This window comes from Bubalus bubalis, chromosome 12 (assembly GCF_019923935.1).
Source record: "Bubalus bubalis isolate 160015118507 breed Murrah chromosome 12, NDDB_SH_1, whole genome shotgun sequence".
Lineage (NCBI taxonomy): Eukaryota > Metazoa > Chordata > Mammalia > Artiodactyla > Bovidae > Bubalus > Bubalus bubalis.
In genome coordinates this window covers 71,656,105-71,681,710 of record NC_059168.1, presented here as the reverse complement: position 1 = coordinate 71,681,710, position 25,606 = coordinate 71,656,105, and the positions used below count along the sequence as shown (strand labels likewise).

Here is a 25,606-nt window from a genome sequence, read left to right as displayed (position 1 = left end):
GCTAGTCACGTGACTCGCCCCTGCCGCAGCCCCCTCGGAAGCTGCTAGGCGGAAGTAGACGTTCGCCACCGGGCTCGCGGACCCGACTCCACATCCGGGAGCGGAGAGGAGAGCGGAAGTGGCGTTGGTCTGGCCGGAGCCCTTGGGTGAATTTGTTAGGCGTGGAGAGGGAGTGATGTCTTCCAGACTCGGTGCAGTGCCCGCTGTGAGTTTCTCGGTTTGACCGTTACGCTTTAGGGGTAGCGCTGTCGAGCGCGCCACACGCGGTGCCTCGCTTTTGTCCCCTGCTCAGAGTAGGTTTTCTCAGAGCTCAGCGTAGGCCCCACCCTTCTAGGTCAGATCTGTGAGCCCCCGTATTTCCCCCCCACTTTCTGCTGCCCGTTCCCCACCCCCCTTGGACTAAGTTCCTCGTCAGATTACCGTTAGTCTCTATTCCTTTTACATCCCCAATGTCTCCCATATCCTTTGTCCTGTCTTTCCGCCTCCCGCGTAGAGTCTTTCTTGGACCAGGGCTTTGAGAATGGAAGAGATGAAGGCTCTGGTGTTGTCACCTGCCTTGACCCCGTAGGTAGGGCGGCGCACTTTTCCTAAAAAGTCTTGCCTTGTTCGGTTTGCAGTAGTAGCCCCAGGAGAGCTTCAGTTCTTGGCGCAGGGGGATTCATCTTTTTGTGGTCAAGTTTCAGAGGTCCCTATCATACACTCACTCATGTGCTTACCATTTGCTAGACCCCGGGACCCACACCCTTTAAGCAGCAGAGGAGCACGAGGATCGTGGGAGCTAAGAAGTAAGTGAGGTTTTCTGCAGTCCATTTATAATTGTATCACCAGCGTTGTCCAATAGAACTTCCTGTGATGATAAAAATATTCTGTATTTACACTGTCAAGTATGATAGCACTGGAAATGTGGCTAGTAGCAGTGAGGAACTGAATTTTAAATTGTATGTTGATTAACTTAAATTTAAATAGCCACCTGTGGCTAGTGGCCATCTGATAAGACAGTGCAGGTCTAATCTTGGTGTGGGGGAGGAAAACGTTCCTTGCAAAAAAAAAAGTACGGATTATAATAAAAATGGAATGTGACTCTGTAGCCCTGCATTTCTTTAGGCGTCATATATGTACTCATGAATACATTGATGAACTAGGGAAGGACTGATGAAAATGAATAAGTACTTATATTTTCAAACTACTTGGCCTCAAGCCTGGTTTATTATATTGTATACTGAATGCACTAAGCTTTTCCATATTCGTTAATACAAAAAAAATTCTTGTTCAGGAGATACTCAAAAAGGATTAATTCCTTCATGTAACGTTTACTAAATATCTGCTTTGTGCCAGTTGTGTGATAGGTTAGATACACAGACATGAAAAACACAAGGAGATCAACACAATACTGTGTAATGAAATATTTTTATTTCAAGAATTGTATATAGCCTTTTGGGAAGGGGAGTGATGTTTGGAAGGGAAGGGTTGCTGGAGCAAATCACTCCTAAACAGACTTTCAAGTCAAGGAATAATGGATTTAACCATAAGGAAAAGGATTTTTTTTGTTGGCTTTTCAGAAGAAATAACAGAATGTGAATTTGTAAAAGGTTTTAATGGAATAGCAAATGGGTAATTGTTAGGAAATGTAAAGGTTAATGGCCTCTCATCCACTGATAATCAGAATCATCCGGCATCAGAATCCCTATTTTTAACTGGTCTAGGATATTGTGAAGTTTGAGAATCACTGGTGAGAATTGAGATTAGAAGAGTAAAGGATGAAAACGTGGAAAAGATCAGTGTTTAAGGTTTGGGTAGAATAAAAAAAGGCTGTAGATGATACTGAGATGAACTTAAAATATTTTTCTAATAAAATATAACTATTTTCACCTCGAGAATGAACTAGGGGCTCTAAAGAATTCTTGGTAGATCAGAAAGGAATTGGAAATAGGTTAAACTTTTCATCTTCGTGATAAGAAGCCAAGACTAAACAACAAATTATTTTAAAGTCACTACCATTATGATAGCCATTGTTGGAGCCAAAAGCTTTTTCTTGTCATATTTATGGAAAGTGAGTGAGTGAGTGAGTGAGTGAAAGTCACTCAGTTATATGTCTGACTCTTTGAGACCCCACGGACAGTAGCCCACCAGACTCTTCTGTCCATGGAATTCTTCATGCAAGAACAGTGGACTGGGCTGGATTGCCATTTCCTTCTCCAGGGGATCTTTCCTGACCCAGGGATCAAACCTGGGTCTCCTGCATTGTAGACAGATTGTTTACTGACTGAGCCACCACAGAAGCCCCAGGAAAAAGAAGTTTGATATTAATCTGGTTTTTAATAAATAATAAAAGATAAATAAACTCTGAGTTGATGAGTACTGTAAAATACTTGAGAATTGTTTTTATTGAGTGCTTTAAAAATAAGAGACCTGGAGAGAGAATTCCCTATCCACATTGACTTAATCCTCAAGGTGTTAATCACACTGACATATAAACTATTGATATTTCACTATACTCATGCTTATTCATGAGCAGGGAGCTGGGTATGTCTGAGTCCAGCCTTGATAGTATAGAAATTCCTATGAGGATGTTTCTAAGAGGAGTCATATGGGACTTGACTCTTTATAGCCTGTTGATACTATCAAGTCTTTCTGGTAGAGATTATTCCTGGGTGGGTTTTGGCCCTAGAGGACTGGCTATTCCCATTAAATTTTTTTTTATACCTTCACTGAGGTATAATTGAAGTGCAGTGGCTGCATATATTGAAAATATACGGTACCTTCAGCTTTGACATAATGTAAGTACCCACGAAACTGTCACCACAAGATAAGTTTCCCTGTCTCCCATAAGTTTTCTCATGTCTTTGCAGTTCATTCCTCCCTCCACTCCTGTTGCCAGACACCCACTGACCTGTTTGCTGTCACTGTACAGTGGTTTGCATGTTCTAGGATTTTACATAAATGAAATCAGACACTATGTCCTCTTTTTGCATGATTTTTTTCACTCAGAATAATGATTTTAAGTGAAAAATAGTTTCTATTGCTAAAAAGAATTCCATTATGGATATACCATAGTTTGTTTAGCCATCTACCTGAGAGATGTTTGCATTATTTTCAATGTGGGGGTGTTAGAATAAGACTGCCATGAACATTATGTGCAAGTCTCTGGAAAAATATTTTTGTTTCCTTGAGAAATACTTAATATATATTTGTTAAGATGGTATTTACCATCTTAGGTTGATTAGCTCATATGTCAGGAGTATGTTTAACTTTTTAAGAAATTATTTTGCAAGTTGGTGGTATGATTTTACATTCCTACCAGCAGTGTATGAAAGTAAGTCTCTAATTTTAGCAACTTTAATGGTGTATAGTGGTGTTTCATTTTGGTTTTAATTAGCATTTTCCTGATGAATAATGATGTAAAACATCTGTTTATGTGTTTTATTGGTCATTCATATATCTTCTTTTGTCAGATGTGTGTTCATGTCTTTTGCCACCAAAAAAAAAGTTTCGTCTCACTATTGTACTATTTAATTAAAAAATTTTTTTAATACAGTTCCTTTGTTACATATATCTTGACTATTTCTTCAAGTCAGTGGTTTGCATTTCATTTTCCTAATGGCATCTTTTGAAGAGCAAAAGTTTTAAATTTATCATTAAAAATAAAAAGAATTTTATCATTCTTTCCTTTTATGTTTTGTGCTTTTTGTGTTTTATTTAAGGAAACTTTGCCATCTCTAATTGCAAAGATTTTTTTCCTGTGTTTTCTTCCAGGTGTTTTATAGGTTTTGCATTCAGATCTATGGCTCATTTAGAGTTAATTTTTATGCATGGTGTGCTATAAAGATCAATATTAATTTCTTATATATCTAGTTGTTGAAAAGATTTTCCTTTCCCTATTCAATTGCCTTTGCACCTTTGTCCAAAATCAGTTAAATGTACATAGGTGTGGGTTTCCTTGGTGGCTCAGTGGTAAAGAATCCACCTGCCAATGCAGGAGACATGAATTCGATCCCTAAGTCAGGAAGATCCCCTGGAGACGGACATGGCAACCCATTACAGTATTCTTGCCTGTAAAACACCATGGACAGAGTAGCCTCGTGGGCTACAGTCCATGGGGTCACAAAAAGAGCCAGACACAACTTAGTGACTAAACAACAACATATATAGGTGTAGGTCTGTTTCTAAACTCCTGTTATCCTATTCCACTGATGTATATGTTTGTCTTTTTGCTAATGCGGAACTGTCTTGATACTGTAGCATTAGAGTAAATCTTGAAATCAGTTGTCAAGTACTTTCTTGTTTTTTCAAGATTTTTTCCCCTGTTATATTTTCTTTGCTTTTTAATATAAATTCTACAGTTTGTCATATCTATAAAAAGAAGCAAAAATAAAAAAGGAAGCATGCTGGAGTATTGATTGGTATATATATTGAATCTGTAGGTAGATTTAGGGAGAATTGCCATTTTTAACAATGTTGTATTTTCTGATTTATGAGCATATTTTCCATTTGTTTCGGTCTTCATTTTTTCTTACCATTGTGTTGTAGTGTTCACTGTAAAAGTCTTGGATAGCTTTTTTAAAAATTTTAATTGGAGGCTAATTACTTTAAAATATTCTGGTGGTCTTGGATGGCTTTTGTTAGATTTGTTTTTAGGTTCCTAGATTTGTTCCTAGATGCCTGTGTTTTTTGTTATTGTCGATGCTATTACTTTTATAAGTCTATTTTCTAGTTGCTTGTTGCTAGCAGCTACGAATACAGTTGAACTCTTGTACTTTAACCTTGTATCCTGCCACTTGCTAAATTCGTTTTTAATTCTAGTAATTGTTTCATATATTTCCTTAGATTGTCTTTGTAAACAAACTGTGAAAAATCTGTTAAAAAAATCTGCAAATCAGTTCAGTTGCTCAGTCGTGTCAGACTTTTTGTGACCCCATGGAATGCAGCACACCAGGCCTCCCTTTCCATCACCAACTCCCGGAGTTTACTCAAACTCATGTCCATTGAGTCGGTGATGCTATCCAACCATCTCATCCTCTGTGTCCCCTTCTCCTCCTGCCTTCAGTCTTTCCCAGCATCAGGGTCTTTTCAAATGAGTCATTTCTTCTCATCAGGTGGCTAAGATTTGTAGAATTCTCTGCTTTTCTTTTTCTGTCAGTTTGATTTTGTATACTCTGAGCCTCTGTTGTTAGACATGTACAATGAGTAATTATGTCTTCCTGATGTTATTTTTATTATGAAGTGTTTCTTTTTATCTCTGGTAATACTGTTTGTCTTGAGTTTATTTTATCTGATAGTAAAATAGCTACTCCAGCCTTAGTATGTTTGCTGATGGTGTAGTATAATTGTTTTATACCTTTACTTCCAATCCACATATGTCGTTTATATTTAAAGTGTGCCTCTAGTGGATAGCCTATATTAAAATACTTTTTTATTTACTCTCTCAATGTCTGACTTTCACCTGGAGTAATTAGGCCGTAAACATTTAAATTAATTATTGACATGATTGGATTTAAGTTTGCGGTTTAATTATTCTCTCTACCTTGTTTTTTTATTCCTGTATACCTTCTTTTGGATTATTTAAATGTTTAGTCTTCCATTTTATTTTATTTAATTTTTACTCTCCCCCCCACCTTTTTTTTGGTGGCGGAGAGATTTGGTAATGGTTGCTTTCAGAATTACAATATACATACATACCTGTCGTTTCATCATCTACTTAAAGTTAATATCCAACCACTTTGCTTAAATGTAGAAGCCTTAACAACTATATAATTGCTTTAACTGCCTGTTGCTGACTATTAAATTATAGCTGTTGTATATGTTACATCTACATTTACCTTACTAGATAATGTTAAAATTTTGCTTTAAACAGTTTTTAATATTTATCCACCTATTTACCATTTCTCTTACTCTTTCTTCATTATTAAAAATCCAAATTTCCCTCTAGTGTCATTTTTTCCTTCAGTTGAAATTATTTCCCTTTGCATTTTTCACAGAGCAGGTCTGCTGGTGACAAATTTTCTTGGTTTTTCTTCATCTTAAGGGTATTTTTTACTGAATATGGAATTTCAGGTTGATGAATCTTTTCTCTTAGGATCTTAAAGATGATGATGTGCTGTCTTCTGTCCTTGGTTTCTGTTGAGAAAATCATCATTTGAATCACTGTTCTCTGTAATATGTCATTTTTTTCCTGGTTGCTTTCTGGATTATTTTAATCTTCAGTTTTAAACAGTTTCATTAAGATATATCTAGGTGTGTTTTTCTTTGAATTTATCCTATTAAGTGTTTGATTTGCAGCTCCTTGAATCTGTAAATTTTAAGTCTTTCATTAAACTTGGGGGATTTTTCCACCATAACCTTTTAAAAAATATTTTTTCTTAGTCTCTCTCTTTCTTCTTCTGTGATTCCAACTATATCTAGGTTAGATTTTTTGATATTGATCCACAGGCTGTTGAGGCTCTGTGGACTGTTCTTCAGTCTTTTTCCCTCTTTGTTCTTCAGATTGGATAATTTCTCCTGATCTGTCTTAAGTTCATAGATTCTTTCCACTGTCATCTCCCTTTTGTTACTAGTCCATCCAGTGAGTTTTTTATTTTGTTATTTTTCAGTTCTTAAATTTCATTTGGTTCTTTTTTATGATTTTTATTTTTCTGCTGATAATTCCTGCATTTTCCTTTATTTCAAGTGTGTTTTCCTTTCATGAAGTGTAGTTGTAATAGCTGCTTTAAAGACTTGGATAGTTCCATCATCTGCATCATCATGGAACTGACATCTGTTTATCATCTGTCCTTTAAGAATTGCTTGCATTTTACGGGTTCTTTGTATGCTGCATAATTTTGGATTTTTATTCTCAAGATTGTGAATGTTATTTGTGTAGACTGTGGGTCTTTTTAGCATCCTCTGGGGATTGTTGCTGTTTTTATTTCTGTTTAGGTTCAGACCATAAATTCTGTCCTGCTTCTGAAGGCATTGGTTCAGTCTTAGTTCCTTTGAGTCTTTTTTATGATGGTTTAGAGCTAAGGGGTTAGTTTTAAACTTTTTCAGGTTTTTCAAATCCTGTTTTCAGTTTTCCAATCTTTTCATACATTGGTTTGGATCTGTTTCACACTGATAACACAGGGGTTAGTCTGAGACTTGTGTGCTTTGTTCAAATCTTATTACACTTTTCAAAGCCTTTGCTAAGCTGGTTTGACTATGTTCCATACATACATAGCTCAGGTTAAGCAGTGATTTGTGTGGATTTGTACACAGAATTATGAGATTACCTTCTTTGCCTGCCTTTACTCCGTGATTCACTCACATTCTCTAGTATGTAGAGACCCCTTTTCATGGATTCTAAGGCCGAAAAGTTTCTACTGGAATTTAAGCTGTCCATGCCGGTCTGCAGGTGGAGCCCATCATATTGCAAAGCCACTTGTGAGAGGGAAAAAAAAACTAGAAAGCATACCTGTGTAACTCACTTCTACCAGTTTTAACTCTTCTGCACAATCCACCTGCTTTTGTTTACTTTTTGAGGTCCAGAGTTTTTAGTTGTAATCAGCAGGAGGAATGGGCTATAGTGGGCGTATGCCACCATGCAGAAGCGGGACATTTCTATATTAAAGCTGTAATATTGGACCTCATGTACAGAGAGCTGAGAATCATTTTTCCCTTTTTGTGGCATACTGACATTGTAAGCCCCTGTTATTTTTCTGTTTTTCCAATCCTCATGTCAGTCCCCTTCCTCCCAGAGACAGCCATACTAACAAGTTTGATATTTGTCCTTAAGTAGTTGAGTTCTTGTAAAATAGCTAGTGCTGTTTGTGTATTTGATAATTTACTGAATTGACATTGTACTATAGATCTTGTTCTGTTTCTTTTTTAATTCCACAGTATGCTTTTAGTTATGTTTGTAGATGTGTAGAGGTGGTTTCTTGCTTCTAACAACTACATAGTATTCTGTAGTAAGCATGTATCAAATTTTACTTTTTTTTCCCCCTAAGAATGGTCACCCGTGTTACTTCTAAACTCCCTGCTACACAGACCTCTATGTGTAATTCTTACCAACTCTACCTCTAAAGTATTGTCTTGAGTTTGTTGGTTTGTCATCTCTACTGCAAAACTTTAGTTCAAGTTCAAGCTTAAGCTTTCGTCATCTCTTACCCATACTGTTGTGACAAACTGCCAGCTCTTCTCTTTTCATTCACTCATCCTCTGTGGGTCATTTTTTTCATACAGCATCCAGCGTGGCCTTTCTAAATCTATCTGCCATAAATCCAAGGCAGGTCTCATACAGTTGGTTGGAAAGGGGGTGTCTCAGAGATCCTGGACGACAGTTTGAGAACTGCTACTCTACCACACTTTGAGCCACCTAGAAGATACTGTGTTGCTACTCAGTAATGTTTGTTAACTATGTAAGTGACTGGTCTTAGATTTGGAAATTTGGATCTAGCTGTATACCAGATTTCTGGCCAGTGTAACTCAGATAAGATAGTACCCTTCCTTTAGCTATGAAATCTAAGTATCATGTTGCTTAAGTAAGACAGGGTGCCCTGACATCAAGGTTTAGGGCTGAGGCTAAGGGAAAAGGAAGATGGATCAGACTAGAGCCTACAAACTGTTCTTTTCCTTCTTTATTCTCAGGGGTACTATTTGGTTACTGTCCCTCTGCCAGAGAAATAGAGAAGCCTGGATATACCTTCCTGTAGATCAGGGGATCTTCTGAAGGGTCATCAAACACCCTGTTACTTTTACTACTTTCTTTTATTTGATGAATTTAGGAAAGAATACCTATTTTGGCTATAAAGTGATCATTATGGAGAGTGTTTATTCTTTCTGATTACAGCAAAGTATAATAACAATTTTATGTATTGTATCAGGCCAGCTATTTTGCTAGAAAATTACAATCTAAATTGTTTTTATTATCAGGCTTCTTATTTTTTTTGCACAGGTAACCAACTTGGTTATCTTCTTAGGATATAATATAATTAATAGGAACTTTATCCCAGACCCTCCTTTGTGGTATTTCTCTTTGTGTCATGTTAGTAGCAGGACCCAATGCTCCATAAAGGATAATAGTTTCCAGTACACTATCCCTCACGATGACTCCTTAAGCGGCTCATCATCTGCTTCTTCATGTGAACCAGTGAGTGATTTTCCAGCATCTTTCCGAAAATCTACCTACTGGATGAAGATGAGAAGGATCAAGTCAGCTGCTGCTTCCCATGTAGAAGGTATCAGTATTGTTATGTTATTCTATCTTATTCCAAAGACAGAAAACTCTACTTACATTTTGAGGTCGTGGTTTAGTCGCTAAGTTGTATCTGACTCTTTGTGACCCTATGGATTGTAGACCAGGCTCCTCTGTCTCCATGGGATTTCCCAGGCAAGAATACTGCAGTGGGTTGCCGTTTCTTTCTCCAGTATTTTGAGGTAGCTATTGTAAATGACTTTTAAAGTATTAAGTACCACATATGTGTTTCTTATTAGTGATTGAATTTTCTTTTGGCTGTGCTATGCAGCTTGTGGGATCTTAGTTCCCCAACACGGGATTAAACCCGGGACCCAGCAGTGAAAGCACTGAGTCCTAACCACTGGACAGCCAGGGAATTCCCTTGAAATTTTTTAAGGTGTTAGGCTGTCACATATTATTAGTTTCATGAACTGTTCCTCTATTTTACTGAGTGAAAGTCTGCAGATCTTATTTCTCTAGGCTATACCGCTATCACCTTTCCTTTTCATATGAACTGAACTTTTTTTCCCATTGTTCTAGTTTGATCCTCTGTTGAAGGTTTAGGGGCAGGTGGTAAAAGGGCTATTCTAAGTAGAATTTTCTTAGTGGTTGTAGTCTGAAGGGTTCTTTGGAGCCCTTTATCTTGGACAGTTAGCCTCAAATCAGGATCAAACAAATCACACTGCCTAAAGGACCTTATTATTCACAGGGAACAATGAATCACTTGAAATGGAGAACAGCACAGAAGGAAAAGGGGACGTTGAGTCAATTAATGGAAAGTTATATCAACTTCCCTAAAAAACTTCTTGAGGCCTCGCTCGCTGATGATCTTTTTCCTTTCATGATCTTGTGATAGATGATTTAGCGGCAGGCCCAGATGTTCACATATAAACCATACTAAGATTTTGTTTTGTTTTCTTGTGTTATTTCAGGGTCAGGTGGAGTGTCAACCAAAGGAAAAAGGAAACCCAGGCAGGAAGAAGATGAAGACTATCGAGAATTTCCTCAGAAGAAGCATAAGCTTTATGGTAAGGGAGTAATTTTGCTAATTCTTTTTCCCTGGGTGCCTAGGTTTTGTTCTATGAAGGTGAAAGGAACCTTAGGTTTTGGCCCTTAAGCACTTTTGAGCCCTTTGAATTTTTTGGCAAGGAATGGCCTCCAACTTGCCTTATTTTTTACCCTTTTCTTCTCTCTTGACTTAAGGGAGTCAGTTGGTTGAGGGAGTGGGGCAGAGCGTGTTGAGGAGGGAAGAGATTTTGGTGGTAGCGCAGGATCAGCAGAGGTGATGTGTCAGGCTTCAAGTTTCTGTTTTGCGTCAGGGAGGAAGCAGCGGCCTAAAGCTCAGCCTAATCCCAAAGCCCAGACTCGCCGTATTCGGAAGGAACCACCAGCTTATGCAGCAGGTATGCTTTCGGAAGCTTTGTGAGATCTAGTTCTCTCATTCTGTCTTTTTTGTTGTTGCTGTTGGTAAAGGAATGATGTACCAAAGCATTTCTTTAGGAGGCACTTACTAAGGACATAGGTTTGAAGATAAGTCATGTTCGTTCAAGTTTTGGCTCTTCGTTAATTCTTTGACCTGCGTCTTAATTTCTGCAAACTTCAGTTTCCTTGTCTCTAAATAGGAATAATAAAGCAGTCAGAATTGTTGTGAAAATTAAATGGGATAAAAACATTCACCAATCTCTGGCACATACAAACACTTAGCAAACTGATTGTTACATATCTCAGTTACATATTGCATTTTTACATGCTGCTATGAAAAATGTTACTCATTGTCACTTATAGGTTAGTAAAACTGGGAAAAAAAATTATTGTCCATTTCTATAAGCCACTGGGCTTGGGAGCGCTTCTTGGATGGTTTTTGTCATGGGAATTGAGTAGGAGTTTCAGAAACTCTTCACTGTCTGAAAAAAATTATTTCTAGAAGTTATATACAGCAAGAGTCTTTCCCCCAGGAAGAGAAAAAGCCACTTTATGATACTTTTCCTAAAGTCTGAGATTGTGCTTTTTGTTTCTGGAGAATACCGCAAATTTTAAGTGTTCCTTTCTCTCCTTTGTAGGCAGTTTAGAGGAGCAGTGGTACTTAGAAATTGTGGATAAAGGCAGTGTCTCCTGTCCTACCTGCCAGGCAGTGGGGAGAAAGACCATAGAGGGCTTAAAGAAACACATGGAAAACTGCAAACAGGTTAGATAATTTGTGGCATTTCATAACTCCTATGAATTTTTACCCAAACTTGAAACCTCTGGCACTGTGTTGGATATGCTGATTATTGTGGAGAAGAGGCAGCATTGTGTCATAAAGAGTCTGACAGACTTTGGTTTGAATCGTCATTCAGCCACTTACTTGTTGGGTCATTTAGCTTTTCATTTGTGGACCTCAATTTTCACATTTATAAAGTAGTACCTGTGTAAGTCATGAGGATAAAAAAGAAGTACTTCATGCTAAGTGCCTGTCCCATTTCTTGACAAATACTGGCATTCAGTAAATGGTAGTTCTTATTATTTTAAAAATGCATAGCCGTTACCTTTTTGCCCTTGAGGACATGACAGTGAATTTGGGGCATTTTGAGATTCGTTATTATTGTATAATTTGGGAAATGAAGATACAGATGAGAGCATTTGCATAGGACTTTGTGACATTCTGTTTCTTTGTTGAACAGTTTGGCACTGAGCAGCATTTTTCCCTTGTAGGAAATGTTTACTTGTCATCATTGTGGGAAACAGCTTCGTTCACTAGCAGGGATGAAATATCACGTCATGGCAAATCATAATAGCTTGGTAAGAGTGTCTTCTGTCCTTCATGAACATGTGATATTTGGATGTCTTTACTTGGATGAGTGTAGATACCTCAGTGGAGATGGCTAAAGCTCTGGGACTTTATAGGGTTGTAAGGAAGAAGAGATCCTTTTGATAGAAGAGTTACACACAATGAAATGTGGATATGGAAGTATTTGAGGTATTTGTGTGTTTAGGTTAGCCCAAAGGTTCATATCCTGGGAGATAGAGGCTTTTAACTCTTAGTTCCTTTACATTCACTTTACTGTTTAGGAGAAGATGAAGAAAGCCAGGAGTCAGATAACTTAGATTTCGTGATCATCAGCTTAGGTTCTAGTCCAGTCCTTGATTCTCCTCATGGAATTTTTTTCTGTGAATCATCTGCCTGTTTCTCTTGTTTTCTAGCCCATTTTAAAGGCTGGAGATGAAATAGATGAGCCAAGTGAGAGGGAACGTCTCCGAACAGTTCTCAAGAGACTGGGAAAGCTGAGATGCATGCGTGAGGTAAGAGCCCAAAGACAGAAACTCCATCTGCCTGGAGCCTCAGGTCAATGTCTTTCTGTTACTTGCTCCCATGTCTCCTCCTCCCTTACAGACCTAGTTTTGTGTCATCTTCCAGCATCAGACTGACTTCTGATTTTCAAGGTCTCCTGAACTCATTAACAGTTCTTTATTTTCTTTCTCATCTCCAGAAATGTGTGTGTCTCCCTTTTCCTTTTGTTTGAAGGAGTTTCTTTGTCATCCTTTCTTTTGTGTGATAAAGAGGATCGTAGTAACTTCATGTGAGAAACTTTGATATTGCTGGGTATTTGGTATAGGGATGGAGTTCGATCATAGATCAAGGAGGAAGCTCTGACACAGAGGAGGTATACAGTTCTAGTTTGTTGAATGCTTACTAAATTGGTTGAATTTCATGCTTGGTGGTAGAAAGGATTGCAGTCGGGCCAGGGAAAAGGAAGGGTTGTGCCAGTGGGAAATGTTGGAGAGGGTCTAGTAATATCAGAGGGTCTAGTTGTGTGATATGGCTCTTTAGGAATTAGAGGTCATATCAAAATATGTAAGATTAAAATATAGGCCTTTCTCCTGTGTTCAGAGTTGCTCTAGTAGCTTCACCAGCATCATGGGATATCTGTACCATGTGAGAAAATGTGGCAAAGGGGCTGCTGAGCTGGAGAAAATGACCCTGAAATGTCACCATTGTGGAAAACCGTATAGATCAAAGGCTGGACTTGCGTATCACCTGAGGTCAGAGCATGGTCCTGTGAGTACTGATTACTTTCCAGACCCTGTTTAGGGGTTTATTCTGTGGTGACTGCTTTGCTGCTACATCTTCGTATATCCTTGGTCCCTCATTTGTAGTTCCTTTTATTCTGAATGTTTTTGTTCTCTTTTTCCTTGTTTTTTGTGCTCTTCTTTCTGCTGTTTGATCACTATTAGGTTAGAGAAATCAAAGTTTATTGTATAGTCTGGGTCGAAGTAAACTCAATACTATATTTTTAAGGCATAAGGCATTTTCCCTTAGCTAGAAATTTTATGGGACTCTATCCAACTGGTTTGGTCCCTCTATTCCAGTTTTCTCGTCCTGACTTTTTCTTTTCCTCATTACATTTCTAGACTCCCCCACCTCATGTTCCTTTTTAGCACTAAGTTTCAAGGTATAGTTTAGATACGGTCATTAATATTCACCCTTTTTAGTGTACATTATAAGAGTTCTGAGAAAAACATACATAACTAGTACCACAATCAAGATATAGAACAATTTAATCATTCCCCCCAAATTCTTTTGTGTCCCTTTGTAGTCAGTTGTTCTTCCCACTCCCAGCTGGCTGACCACCGATATATTTCATGTCCTTATAGTTTTGCCTTTTGGGGAATGTTATATAGATGAAGTTGTACAGTATATACCTTTTTGAGTCTGACTTCTTACCCTAAGCATAATACATTTGAAACTGGTCCATGTCTTACATGTATCATTAGTTTTTTCTTTCTTGTTTCTGTCTAGGATTCCATTCTGTCTAGGATGTTTCACAAGTTGTTTATCCATTCACCAGTTGAAGAGCATTTTAGTTGTTTCTAGTTTTTGGCAATTAGGAATAAGCTGCTGTAAATATTTACATAAAGATTTTTGTATGAAAATAAGTTTTAATTTCTCTTTGGTAAATAAAACCTTAGGAATGGGATGGCTAGGTCATATGATAAATGTATGTTTACCTTTATAAGAAACGGCCAAACTTTTCCAAAGCAGCTGAGCCATTTTCTCACCAGCAGCATATGAGAATTTTAGTTGCTTTACATGTTTATCAACTCTTGGCTATTGTCAGGTTCATTTTTGAAATCCATTCTAATAGAATATAGTGGTATTTTACTGCTGTTTTAAATTTGCACTTCCCTAATGACTAGTGATGTTGACTGTCTTTTCATGTGCTTATTGGCAATAATGTCAGTCTTTAGTGAAATTTCTTCTTTAGTGAAGAGTCTATTGAAATCCTTTGTTCATTTTATTGTTGGAGTATTTGTTGTTTTACTAATAAGTTTTAGGGCTTCCCTGGTGGCTCAGAAGGTAAAGAATCCACCTGCAATGTGGGAGTTCTGGGTTTGATCCCTGCGTTGGGAAGATCCCCTAGAGGAGGGCATGGCAACCCACTCCAGTATTCTTGCCTGGCTTCCCTGATAGCTCAGTTGGTAAAGAATCCACCTGCAATGCAGGTGACCCCAGTTTGATTCCTGGGTCAGGAAGATCTGCTGGAGAAGGGATAGGCTACCCACTCTAGTATCCTTGGGCTTCCCTTGTCGCTCAGCTGGTAAAGAATCTGCCTGCAGTGTGTGAGACCTGGGTTCAATCCCTGGGTTGGGAAGATCCCTTGGAGAAGGGAATGGCTACCCACTCCAGTATTCTGGCCTGGAGAATTCCATGGACTGTATAGTCCATGGGGTTGCAAAGAGTCGGACACAGTTAAGCAACTTTCACTTTCATTAAGTTTTAAATATATTTTGAATTTAAAAAAATAGATTCTGGACACAAGTCTTTAAGCAGATACATGTTTTACAAATATTTTCTTCTGGTCTTAGTTTGTCTTTGCATTTTTTATAGTGTTTTTCAAAGGGCAGAATTCTTAATTTTCGTGAAGTTCAGTTTGTCTTTTTTCTCCCTTCATGGATAATGCTTTTGTTGTTATAGCTAAGATATCTTTGCTCAGTACGATGTATAATTTTCTTTTGCTGCAGTAAAACAGTCATCATAAAATTAATGGCTTAAACAATTTAAGTGTATTATCTCACAGTTTATTAGGCTAGAAGTCCAGGCTCAGCTGGTTCCCCTGTGTAAAACCTCATCAGACTGGACTCAAAGTGTTAGTAGGACTGTTCCTTTATGGAGGCTTGAAGGGTGAATCTGTTTGCAGGCTCATTAAGCATTAAGCTTAATCAAGAATTCAGTTCCATGCAGGTATAGGACCTTATTTCTTTGCTTGCTGGGAGATGTGCTCGGCTTCTGAAGGCCACCTGCAACCTTTGGCTCATGGGCCCATTCGTGTTTGAGTCAGCAACAGTATTGAGTCTCTCTCACCTTGGGAATCTTTCTTGTCTCTTTTTTCCTGTCACACCTGTCTTACTTAAAGTCAGCTGACTATGGAGATGAATTAGATTTACCTTAAAATTAAAACTAGATTAATGTTTGATTGATTAACTGATGACAATAGCTAACGAAGTGGAGGCATAGAACCCTTCATGCCCAGGATCATAAGAATGTTCTCCCTAGGTTTCTCCTAGAATTTTTATACTTTTTATGGTTTATATCTAGGGCTATGATGCATGTTTATTTCTTTTTATATGGGTATGTGGGTATGTCTTGATTTTTAACCACTTGTCACAACACAAGAGATTTTATCCTGCTAAGAAGCTTTTTTACCAGTAAAATATGCAGTAAGATGATGGAGCTTGATACTAGTGGTTAGCAAGCTAGTAAAGAATTATTTTGATTTTTAGGGCAGGAAGGACAGCCTTTAATCACTGGCTCTAATGGAAACCATTTCTCAGGCCTGTGTTTTACTATGTCTTATTCTTGCAGATATCCTTCTTTCCAGAGTCAGGACAGCCAGAGTGCTTGAAGGACATGAGCTTGGAGTCAAAGAGTGGAGGCCGAGTTCAAAGGCGTTCTGCCAAGATAGCTGTATACCACCTGCAGGAACTGGCCTCTGCTGAACTGGCCAAGGAATGGCCTAAGAGAAAGGTGCTTCAGGATCTGGTACCTGATGATCGGAAGGTGAGGCAGAAACTTGTATTAATTTTGAACCGTTACATCTGATATTGTGCTTACTACATGCAGAAAGGTAAACACATTTGAATTACATGACAAACAGTATTTTGCTCCTTTATCCTCGGAGATGAAGTACATATGATCCAGCTTCAGTGTTTGAATTCATGTAGGTCCTAGAGTGACAGTCTTTTTCAGAAGTTCTTTAAGGAGCTCTCTTAATTTTAGACTACTTCCAGGGGAACCTGAATTCCCAGATGTTTGTTTGGTCTTTGCCCAGTGTGTTTTTACTTTGTTAGTTCATATGTAGTAGTTTAATATTTAGTTTAGGTAAGAACTCCTCTTATTTGTTTCAGTTTGTTTTTATAGCAGACCTCCTCTTCCCACCTACTTTCTTTTCCCAAATAAAAGCTTATGCAAAACACCATTTTATATGCTAAAAATAGAGTTGCACTGACTGGGGGTAGTGAGCCCAAAAATGAAAGAAAAAAAATCTTAAAAGCAGCAAAGCAACTGCATATGTACAAGAGAACTCCCACAGGACTATCAGTTGACTTTTCAGCAGAAACTTTGCAGGCCAGAAGGAGGTAAGTTTGAGCAATCTCTGGGAGTTGGTGATGGACAGGGAAGCCTGGTGTGCCATGTTTTTTGTGTATGAAAATATACTTCTGAAAAACAAAATATATACTTCCGTAACTCCAGAATTACATGACCTGAAGAGCTCACATAATTCCCTTACTTATGGGATATTTTGGTTGAAAGTTGTTCCTCCAATAAAATGTTTCCTGTCTTATAGTTAAAATATACTCGTCCTGGGCTACCGACCTTCAGCCAAGAAGTACTACACAAATGGAAGTCAGATATCAAGAAGTATCATCGCATTCAGTGTCCTAACCAGGTGGTTCTTTCTCTTTCATCTAGTCATTAAATGTTGATCAAGTATCTGCTGTTGTTTCAGTTATTTATTCCTTTGTGACAAAGCACGTGAAAGAGTTAAAACATTGATTACTTTATTAACAGTTCTATAAATCACCAGTTCTATCCACACTCAGAGGGCAGTTGTAGTAATACATGGCATCAGCTGGAATCATTTATGGGTTGCTTTTAGCTGGAAGTTCTGAGTGTTGAATGGCTTCTAAGCAGCCACTTCAACCGGGATATTGGCTGCCCATATGGCCTCTCTATCTTGCATTGTAGTTGGGTTACCACCAGGATACATGGTGACTGAATTCTCAAGAAGAATATTCCAAGAACATAAAGGAAAAGCTCAGATATCTTAGGCCTAGTTTCAGAATTTGTTCAGTATCATTTTCATGGCATGCTGTTTGTCAAAGGAATCACAGGACTTAACGCAGTTTCAAAGGGAGGGTTTATGACTCATTTCCTGATTGGAAAAGTGGGACAGAATTTCCCTCCATCCTTAATCAACTGCAATTGTATATGCAGTGCTTTGGGGAGGAGTAGATATACGAGAGACATTTATACCAGAGAAAGTTAATTTTTGCAAAACCTGAGCATACAATTTTTTGTGTGTTTCTAAGTATTGGAAAAGCACCAGAGAAGAGAATGTTTTAAGTTTTATTAAGCAGCTTGCTTATCTCTTTTTCTTTTACCTCTTCTTGTTCTCTGGCTTGCATATGTTTCTGTGTGGTTGTGGTGCAGTTTATTTGACCTCTTTCTCCCGAGGGTAGAGTGGGTTAATGTGAATGGCCAGATTGCTAAGAAAATGATGCTATTTGGTGTCATCTTCACATACTTTCTTCTTCTCTTTTACAGGGTTGTGAGGCTGTCTACAGTAGTGTATCTGGTCTTAAAGCTCACCTGGGCTCTTGTACATTGGTTTGTAACATTCTGAACTATTTATCTGAACATGACCTCTAAAATAGTCTGACATGGAAGAGAATTCAGATTCGGTGAACAGCTAGTTATCCTGTTGTCTGTTACTTCAAAGACTGGTTTAGTTCTTTTGTGTGTGTCCCAAAAATTCTTGGTCTGTTACTAGGTGGGATACCAGGGCATGCCAAAGATGCAGAATACCCCAAAATAGCCATAAGTCATATCAATGAAAAAATTTGGAGAAAAATACATAGTTCTCAGTGCCTATCAGGGATTTAACTTTTTCCACCTGAGCCTGTGCTACTCTGGGCCTGTCCTGCTTTACTGGGCCTTCAGCTTCCTAGAATCAACTTAACATGTGTTTATCTAGATTGGTGAAGATCTCCAGAGCCATCTGAACTATACTGTCTTTCGGGGATGGGAGATGGGATCCGTGGATGTCAGGTTCACAGCCATTCACCTCACTGAATCTTTTCCATGTTGACCCAGGGGTCCTATAGCCCGCCAGCCCTGGGATTGTTGCCACTTTCCATTCCTGTTCAGCAGTATCTGCTCACACAAAATGAACACCATGGAAACCTGAAACTTCAGGAGGGGAGAGAAGTCTTTTAATTCAAGGCAACAAGGGAGTGATAGGCTCCCAAACCAGACCTGTGCAGGAATGCTTAGGGGTTTGTCACCTTGATCCTAGTTTGAGTCATTCAGCTAGGTCTTACGGAGGGTGCTCTTCTGATTCTGGATTCCCAAGGCATTCTGTGCAGCAGTTGATTCTAGTGGGAGGAATTACATGTTGGTCCCTCATTGAACTTAAGGCGTTTGATCATTTAGGGGGAGAAACCTGGAAGGAAGTGGAAGACATAGGGAAAATAGAAGAATGTGACATCTTACATAATAAAATTGGGGAACTTCAGATTGTGTTGGAGGCTTAGTGGGGCCAGTGTTTGGTATAGAATTGCATTAGAATAGATGTATTATGGCGATAATATACCCAAACGAGTTTTCCTAAATATATTGCTGTTCTTCACTTTGCTGAAGTCATATTTCCTCTTTTCATCTCTAATAGTCCCTACCCATTGCCCAGGTAGCACATGTGGCTTGTTGGAAGGGTAGTGTGAACTATTTAACATGTAATGGTGTACTTTAACTTTTACCTAGCATGTTGTCTTCTCCATACGTTGAGGAAGGGAGGGTCTCTCTTGGCACTAACTTGCTTATCTCCTGAATTAGCAGTTTACTTGTGCTGTAACCATTATTTGTAGGTGTGACTTAGGATAGGCTTAAAGTGCTGGGTGGTGATTTGAGTTCAAACAATAAATTGTATTTTTTCAATATTGTAAATATATGTATGTGTATATATATGTGTGTGTGTACACACACTCACACACACACACAGATACATACATTACTGTTTGGGATTTTCGTAAATTTGTTCCTAAATTGACCAGTCATGCTTTTTTTCTTTCTTGAAAATAGGGAACGTTTGTGGCTGGAAAATACAAGTGTCTTCTCTGTCAGAAAGAATTTGTGTCAGAGAGTGGTGTCAAGTATCACATCAACTCTGTCCACGCTGAGGTGAGGGTCCTTTTTTCCCACAACTTCATAATCTTGTGGACCCCATAACTGTGCCACAGGGCACGTGGATTTTGTGACTCTTACTATGGGCTGGGACTGTCAAGAAAAACTAAAGGGTCCACTGGACTCATTAGAGTTAAAAGATGTCCTTAAATCAGATGTAGACTAGTATTTTTCTATGAAAGCATTTTGGCTTCCTTGGTATCTCAGCTGGTAAAGAATCTGCCTGCAATGTAGGAGACCCTGGTTCGATTCCTGGGTCAGGAACATCTCCTGAATAAGGGAATGACAACCCACTCCAGTATTTTGGGGCTTCCCTGGTGGCTCAGATAGTAAAGTATCTGCCCGCAATGTGGGAGACCTGGGTTTGATCCCTGGGTTGGAAAGATCCCTTGGAGAAGGGAATGCCTACTGACTCTAGTATTCTAGCCTGGAGAATTTCATGGACAGAGGAGTCTGGCATGCTACAGTCCATGGGGTCACAAAGAGTCAGACATGACTGAGTGACTTTCACTCACTCATGAAAGCATTTGAAATAACTGTGGCTATGAGCAGCCCTGATTCTTCTAATTAACTTGTGTGCATGGGCTCAGTCGTGTCTGACTCTGTTGTTGTGAGCTCATGGAGTGAGGCCCACCAGGCTCCTCTGTCCATGGGATTTCCCAGGCAAGAATAGTGGAGTGGGTTGCTATTTCCTTCTCCAGGGGATCTACCTGACACAGGGATTGAACCCATGTCTCCTGTGTCTCCTGCTTTACCACTGAGCCACCTGGGAAGCCCTCTGATTACCTGAAGTCCAGTTAAACTAGGCATTTGACAACCAGGCTGCATTTACACCTTTGGAATTCTTGTTTCACAGCAATGTCTATACTCCTGTTTTCTGGTATTCCAACATCTTTGAGCAACCTGTTTTGAATATTGTTGAAATACCGCATAGAAACAATGTAAAAGATGTTATTGAGAGAACTGAGGTAATTTGAATACTAACTATACTGCAAAGTGATAGTAATGAGTCATTGTTAATATTCCAGAATGTGATAACTGTATTGTAGTTATGCAGGGAATGCCCTGCATAACTTAGGCAGATACATGATGTTTTTAGGAATAAAGTATCGTGTCGGTAACTAAACTGAAGATGGTTCAGAGGAAGGAAGAAAGGGAGAGTTGGAGGGAGGGAAGAAAGGGAAGAGAGATTAACATTGGTCAGACTAGGTATTCATTGAACTATTGTAACTTTTGTGGAAAGTCTGTAAATTTTCAAAATTAAAATGTTAAAAGTTGAAAATGCTTTAAGTTCAGAATGTCAAGAGTTTTCTCTTGGGGAAAGTTTTTAGGAGTTCAGATGAACAGAGAATTTGTTTACTATAGAATAAACCCCTTATTGCAAAAGCTCAAGGAGTAGAGTGTGCATTCTCTTGGCATATTTTACTGAAGAAACTATTGTTGCTTGCTGGGGAAAAATAGCAAGCCCCTGCAGCAGTTCTCTGCCCTCAGATGTAATAGTTCTTAGCCATGTGGGCTTCAGTTCAGTTCAGTTGCTCAAGTCGTGTCTGACTCTTTGCAACGCGATGGACCACAGCACTCGAGGCCTCCCTGTCCATCACCAACTCCCAGAGTTTACCCAAACCCATGTCCATTGAGTCGGTGATGCCATCCAAGCATCTCATCCTCTGTCGTCCCCTTCTCCTCCTGCCCTCAATCTTTCCCAGCATCAGGGTCTTTTCCAATGAGTCAGCTCTTCACATCAGGTGGCCAAAGTATTGGAGTTTCAGCTTCAACATCAGTCCTTCCAATGAACACCTAGGATTGGTCTCCTTTAGGATGGATTGGTTGGATCTCCTCACAGTCCAAGGAACTCTCAAGAGTCTTCGCCAACACCACAGTTCAAAAGCATCAATTCTTCTGCCCTCAGCTTTCTTTATAGTCCAACTCTCACATCCATACATGACCACTGGAAAAACCATAGCCTTGACTAGATGGACATTTGTTGGCAAAGTAATGTCTCTGCTTTTGAATATGCTGTCTAGGTTGGTCATAACTTTCCTTCCAAGGAGTAAGCGTCTTTTAATTTCATGGCTGCAGTCACCATCTGCAGTGATTTTGGAGCCCAGAAAAATAAAGTCAGCCACTGTATCCCCATCTATTTGCCATGAAGTGATGGGACCGGATGACATGATCTTAGTTTTCTGAATGTTGGAAGCCAACTTTTTCACTCTCTTCTTTCACTTTCATCAAGAGGCTCTTGAGTTGTTCTTCCCTTTCTGCCATAAGGGTATTGTCATCTGCATATCTGAGGTTATTGATATTTCTCCCAGCAATCTTGATTCCAGCTTGTGCTTCCTCCAGCCCCGCGTTTCTCATGATGTACTCTGCATAGAAGTTAAATAAGCAGGGTGACAATATACAGCCTTGACGTACTCCTTTTCCTATTTGGAACCAGTCTGTTGTTCCATGTCCAGTTCTAACTGTTGCTTCCTGACCTGCATACAGGTTTCTCAAGAGGCAGGTCATGTGGTCTGGTATTCCCATCTCTTTCAGAATTTTCCACAGTTTATTGTGATCCACACAGTCAAAGGCTTTGGCATAGTCAATAAAGCAGAAATAGATGTTTTTCTGAACTTTCAGTTAGTTTTTCTGGGCTTCAGTTAGTGTCATCCATTGTGGTTCCTGTTGCTTTACCAGTTGAAGCTTTGGGAATCCCTTTCCACATCTGAGATTTCTTCAAGAAGGCCAGTCCTTATTTTCTTTTTTAATAATACTGTAACTTTTTATGCTGCAGGAAGTGTTTGAGAGATAATTATCTCCTAACAAAATACGGTTTTGTGTAGTTCATTTGTTTCTCCAGTTTCTTCCTCAAAAGTTGGAACCAACAAATTTCACTTAGTCTGAGACTTGCTCCCAAGCATTTGTTCAATGATTTATGATGGCATTTATGAACTCTGTACTGTGGTAAACATGTTCACCTTGTTCCTACCGTTTTGCCTCACTTTCTTAGGCTACATTTTTTTAAACAGATGTTCATAAACATGTAAGTGCACAGAGTAGTGTAATGAACAGCTTTCACAGTCCTCTGTGTGGCCCATCTTGTGTCATTGATAATTGCATCCACTTTTCTTGTCCTTTTATGCTTATTTTAAAGCAAATTCCACTTAGGTGGTCTGGCTGCAAAATTAAAAATTGAAATAAAAATCTTCTATTGCCAAATGCTTTATGTTTCATGAGGAGATCTTCAAAAGGAGAGGAATGGGTGGGATGATGCTAAGAAATCAGGCTTTGTAGATCCCTTACAGTAGTACCTGAAGTCATGTCTTAAATAAGAAATGCTTGTAATGACTGCTTTGTACTGAATTTCTCCAGTTTATAAGACACAGTTCTAAGCTCTAGTTTCATATCTGTTTCCTCCTTACTGTGTTCTTCCCTAATCTTACCTTAAAAAAAAAAGTCTTCCATACCGCTTCCTCGGGCACTGTATTTTGACTGGATGGTGTTTCTGTTTTGCCTCTGTAGGATTGGTTTGTTGTCAATCCGACAACAACCAAGAGCTTTGAGAAGCTGATGAAGATAAAACAGCGACAGCAAGAAGAAGAGAAGCGGAGGCAGCAGCACAGGAGCCGACGGTCTCTAAGGCGGCGGCAGCAGCCTGGCATTGAGCTTCCTGAGACAGAGCCAAGTCTTAGAGTAGGGAAGGATCAGAGGAGGAATCATGAGGAACTGCTAGTGGCGACATCCCGTAAAGAACCAGAGCAGGAGCCAGTGCCAACACAGTTTCAGAAAGTCAGGTCCCCAAAGACGAATCATAAACGAGGAAAGAAATAGGCAGTCAGTGTGAAAGCACTCCTGGGAGAATGGATGGGAGGCTGTGGTCACAGAGACCTGTGTGGAGAGGCCTGAGTCACGGGGGCTGAGTGAAGAGAAATTTACTCTTTCAGCTGTTTGTGTAACGCTGTGACACTCTCAGCTCCGTCCTCCTGTGTAAATTTCACTGTTTTCCCTACTGATTCTTGTGAACCCTCCACCACCCCCACCCCCATCTCCTTTTTGGTAGATTTTCCTGCTATTCTCATTGGAGTCCCCCTGTTTTTCTCTCATCTTGCCCAAAGAGCTCCCCCTTAAGGTCCACTGTAGGCCCTCTTGCCCTGTACAAGACTAAGAAACCTGTTTGATTATCCTTCCCATACTGGGGTATAGAATGTTCTTGGAAACGCCATTGATTTCGTAGTTACTCCATCATCTATCTTATAAAATGATTCCAAACTAACTTTTTAAAACCATACTGATTGATGATTTTGTATTTGTGATATAACAAGCCTAGAACCTAGAACTGTTGTCACTCCTTTAATAAGGGTCCCCTGTCTGCTTGGGTGACAGAATTTCTGGAGGCTGTTTGTTGTCTCATTATGGTTTTAGGATTGAAAGTGAGAAGATACTTAGAATAATAAAGCTAGACCCTCTGGACGCAGGTTTTCCTGGGAAATACTTCGTCCCAGGTGGCAGTAAGTAACTAGATGCACAGGCATGATATGCAGCCTTAGGAGGAATATGTCTCACATAAAATGACTGGAAAGAAGAAGGCAGCAGAAATAAATACCACCTCAAATGAACTTTCCTGCAGTTTATTTTGTTCCTGCAGTTTTGAGGATTGAGAAGTAATACCCTTTTACCTCTGATATTTGACACAGAACCCTAATATTGCTGGTACTGCCATGAAGATTGGTAGCCAGGGTGCACATTCCTTCTCCCCTGGACTTGACCTGATGGTTAGTCTGCACTCTGTTAAGTCCTTGTATCTCCCATTAGCCAAAGTCTGTCTCTGAATTTTCTGAGAATGTTGTTCTCTACCCTTTTTTAGATGTTGTGTTCTGTCCTCTTTATAACCTGAGACTTTGACACCAGGTGTAGATACTTATCTGGAGTTGGAAGGAAAAGTTCTTTTTCTGATACTCATGCCTAGCTGATAGTATCTGTTAGGCTGTTTCTCCTTAAGGCTGGCTTTCCCTGGAGCATTAATTAGAGCAGCTCTGTTATTGTATTTCTGAATTCTCTTCCCCCTTTCCATAAATATCGGTCTTCTATATTCTTGCCAGTTTCTGTGGCTTATGCCACATAAAAAGCCAGAGACCCTTAACCCTGATGTGGACCAGTACTGCCTTTTCAAAATCTGAAAGGCTGTTACCACTCTTAACTGTTCTCTGTGCTCCTCCATATAGCCTTAAAATGTGGGCTTTTGTGAAGACCACTTTGAAACATAGGAGCATTGAAACCTGGTTGGGATACTGCCAGAACAGGTAGTTTTGAAACGAAGGACATGGTCTGTCCACTCCACATTGTCATTGGCAGTTGCTCTCTTAAAGCCCTTTCCGTTCATGAGGATTGTCAGGGAGGAAAATGGAGAAGCTCTGTTAATTTCTGGTGAGTAAGATTTGGGGAGTGTTTGGCAATGGCAAGAAAAATAAATGACTGTGTTAGAATGATGTTTTCCATTGTTCATTGACTCCAATGTGCTACCTGTCTCCTTGCTGACACTGTGTGTGAAGGGAGGGAAATGATGACTAGAGATGGGAATGAGTTTTGAAGAAGTAACATACAGTTTCTCAGTAGTTGCTTAGGTTCAAAATTATGCTGGTTCAAATGAATCTACTCATACCTTGCTTTATTGCTCTTCCCTTTACAGATACTGATTTTGATTGAAGTATGTACAGTTGTTGGTTTAGACATAATGGTATTGCACACTATAAAGCAACTACAATGTAGTGTAGTCTACATTGCATACCTTTTATATGCACTGTTCAGTTCAGTTCAGTTGCTCAGTTGTCTCCGACTCTTTGCAACCCTGTGAACCACAACATGGCAGGCCTCCCTGTCCATCACCAACTCCCGGAGTCCACCTAAACCATGTCCGTTGAGTTGGTGATGCCATCCAACCATCTCATCCTCTGTCGTCCCCTTCTCCTGCCCTCAATCTTTTCCAGCATCAGGGTCTT

General features: G+C 39.3%; 1 protein-coding gene across 6 annotated transcripts; it reads left to right on the top strand.

The window, feature by feature from the left end:
• The first annotated feature begins 36 nt into the window (after window positions 1–36).
• On the top strand, window positions 37–25,096 carry ZNF512 (zinc finger protein 512). 6 transcript variants are annotated; one of them, XM_045162366.1, is made up of 14 exons: window positions 37–205; window positions 727–785; window positions 9,007–9,191; window positions 10,123–10,218; window positions 10,510–10,593; window positions 11,251–11,375; window positions 11,882–11,968; window positions 12,371–12,469; window positions 13,059–13,226; window positions 16,032–16,226; window positions 17,014–17,115; window positions 17,994–18,056; window positions 19,527–19,625; window positions 23,133–25,096. In XM_045162366.1, the coding sequence occupies exons 1-14, from the start codon at window positions 176–178 to the stop codon at window positions 23,439–23,441; spliced, it is 1,701 nt and encodes a 566-aa protein (XP_045018301.1). In that variant the 5' UTR covers window positions 37–175; the 3' UTR covers window positions 23,442–25,096. The 6 variants fall into 6 exon arrangements, with proteins under 6 accessions (XP_045018301.1, XP_045018300.1, XP_045018303.1 ...); XM_045162365.1 differs by having other exon boundaries at window positions 9,004–9,191; XM_045162370.1 differs by having other exon boundaries at window positions 136–205; window positions 9,105–9,191.
• The last annotated feature ends 510 nt before the right edge of the window (window positions 25,097–25,606 follow it).

Coding starts and splice junctions, on each gene's coding strand:
- ZNF512 (XM_045162365.1), top strand. CDS start 176: ATGTCTTCCAGACTCGGTGCAGTGCCCGCT. Junction 9,192..10,122: donor TGCTGCTTCCCATGTAGAAG/GTATCAGTATTG, acceptor GTGTTATTTCAG/GGTCAGGTGGAGTGTCAACC. Junction 13,227..16,031: donor TGAGGTCAGAGCATGGTCCT/GTGAGTACTGAT, acceptor TTATTCTTGCAG/ATATCCTTCTTTCCAGAGTC.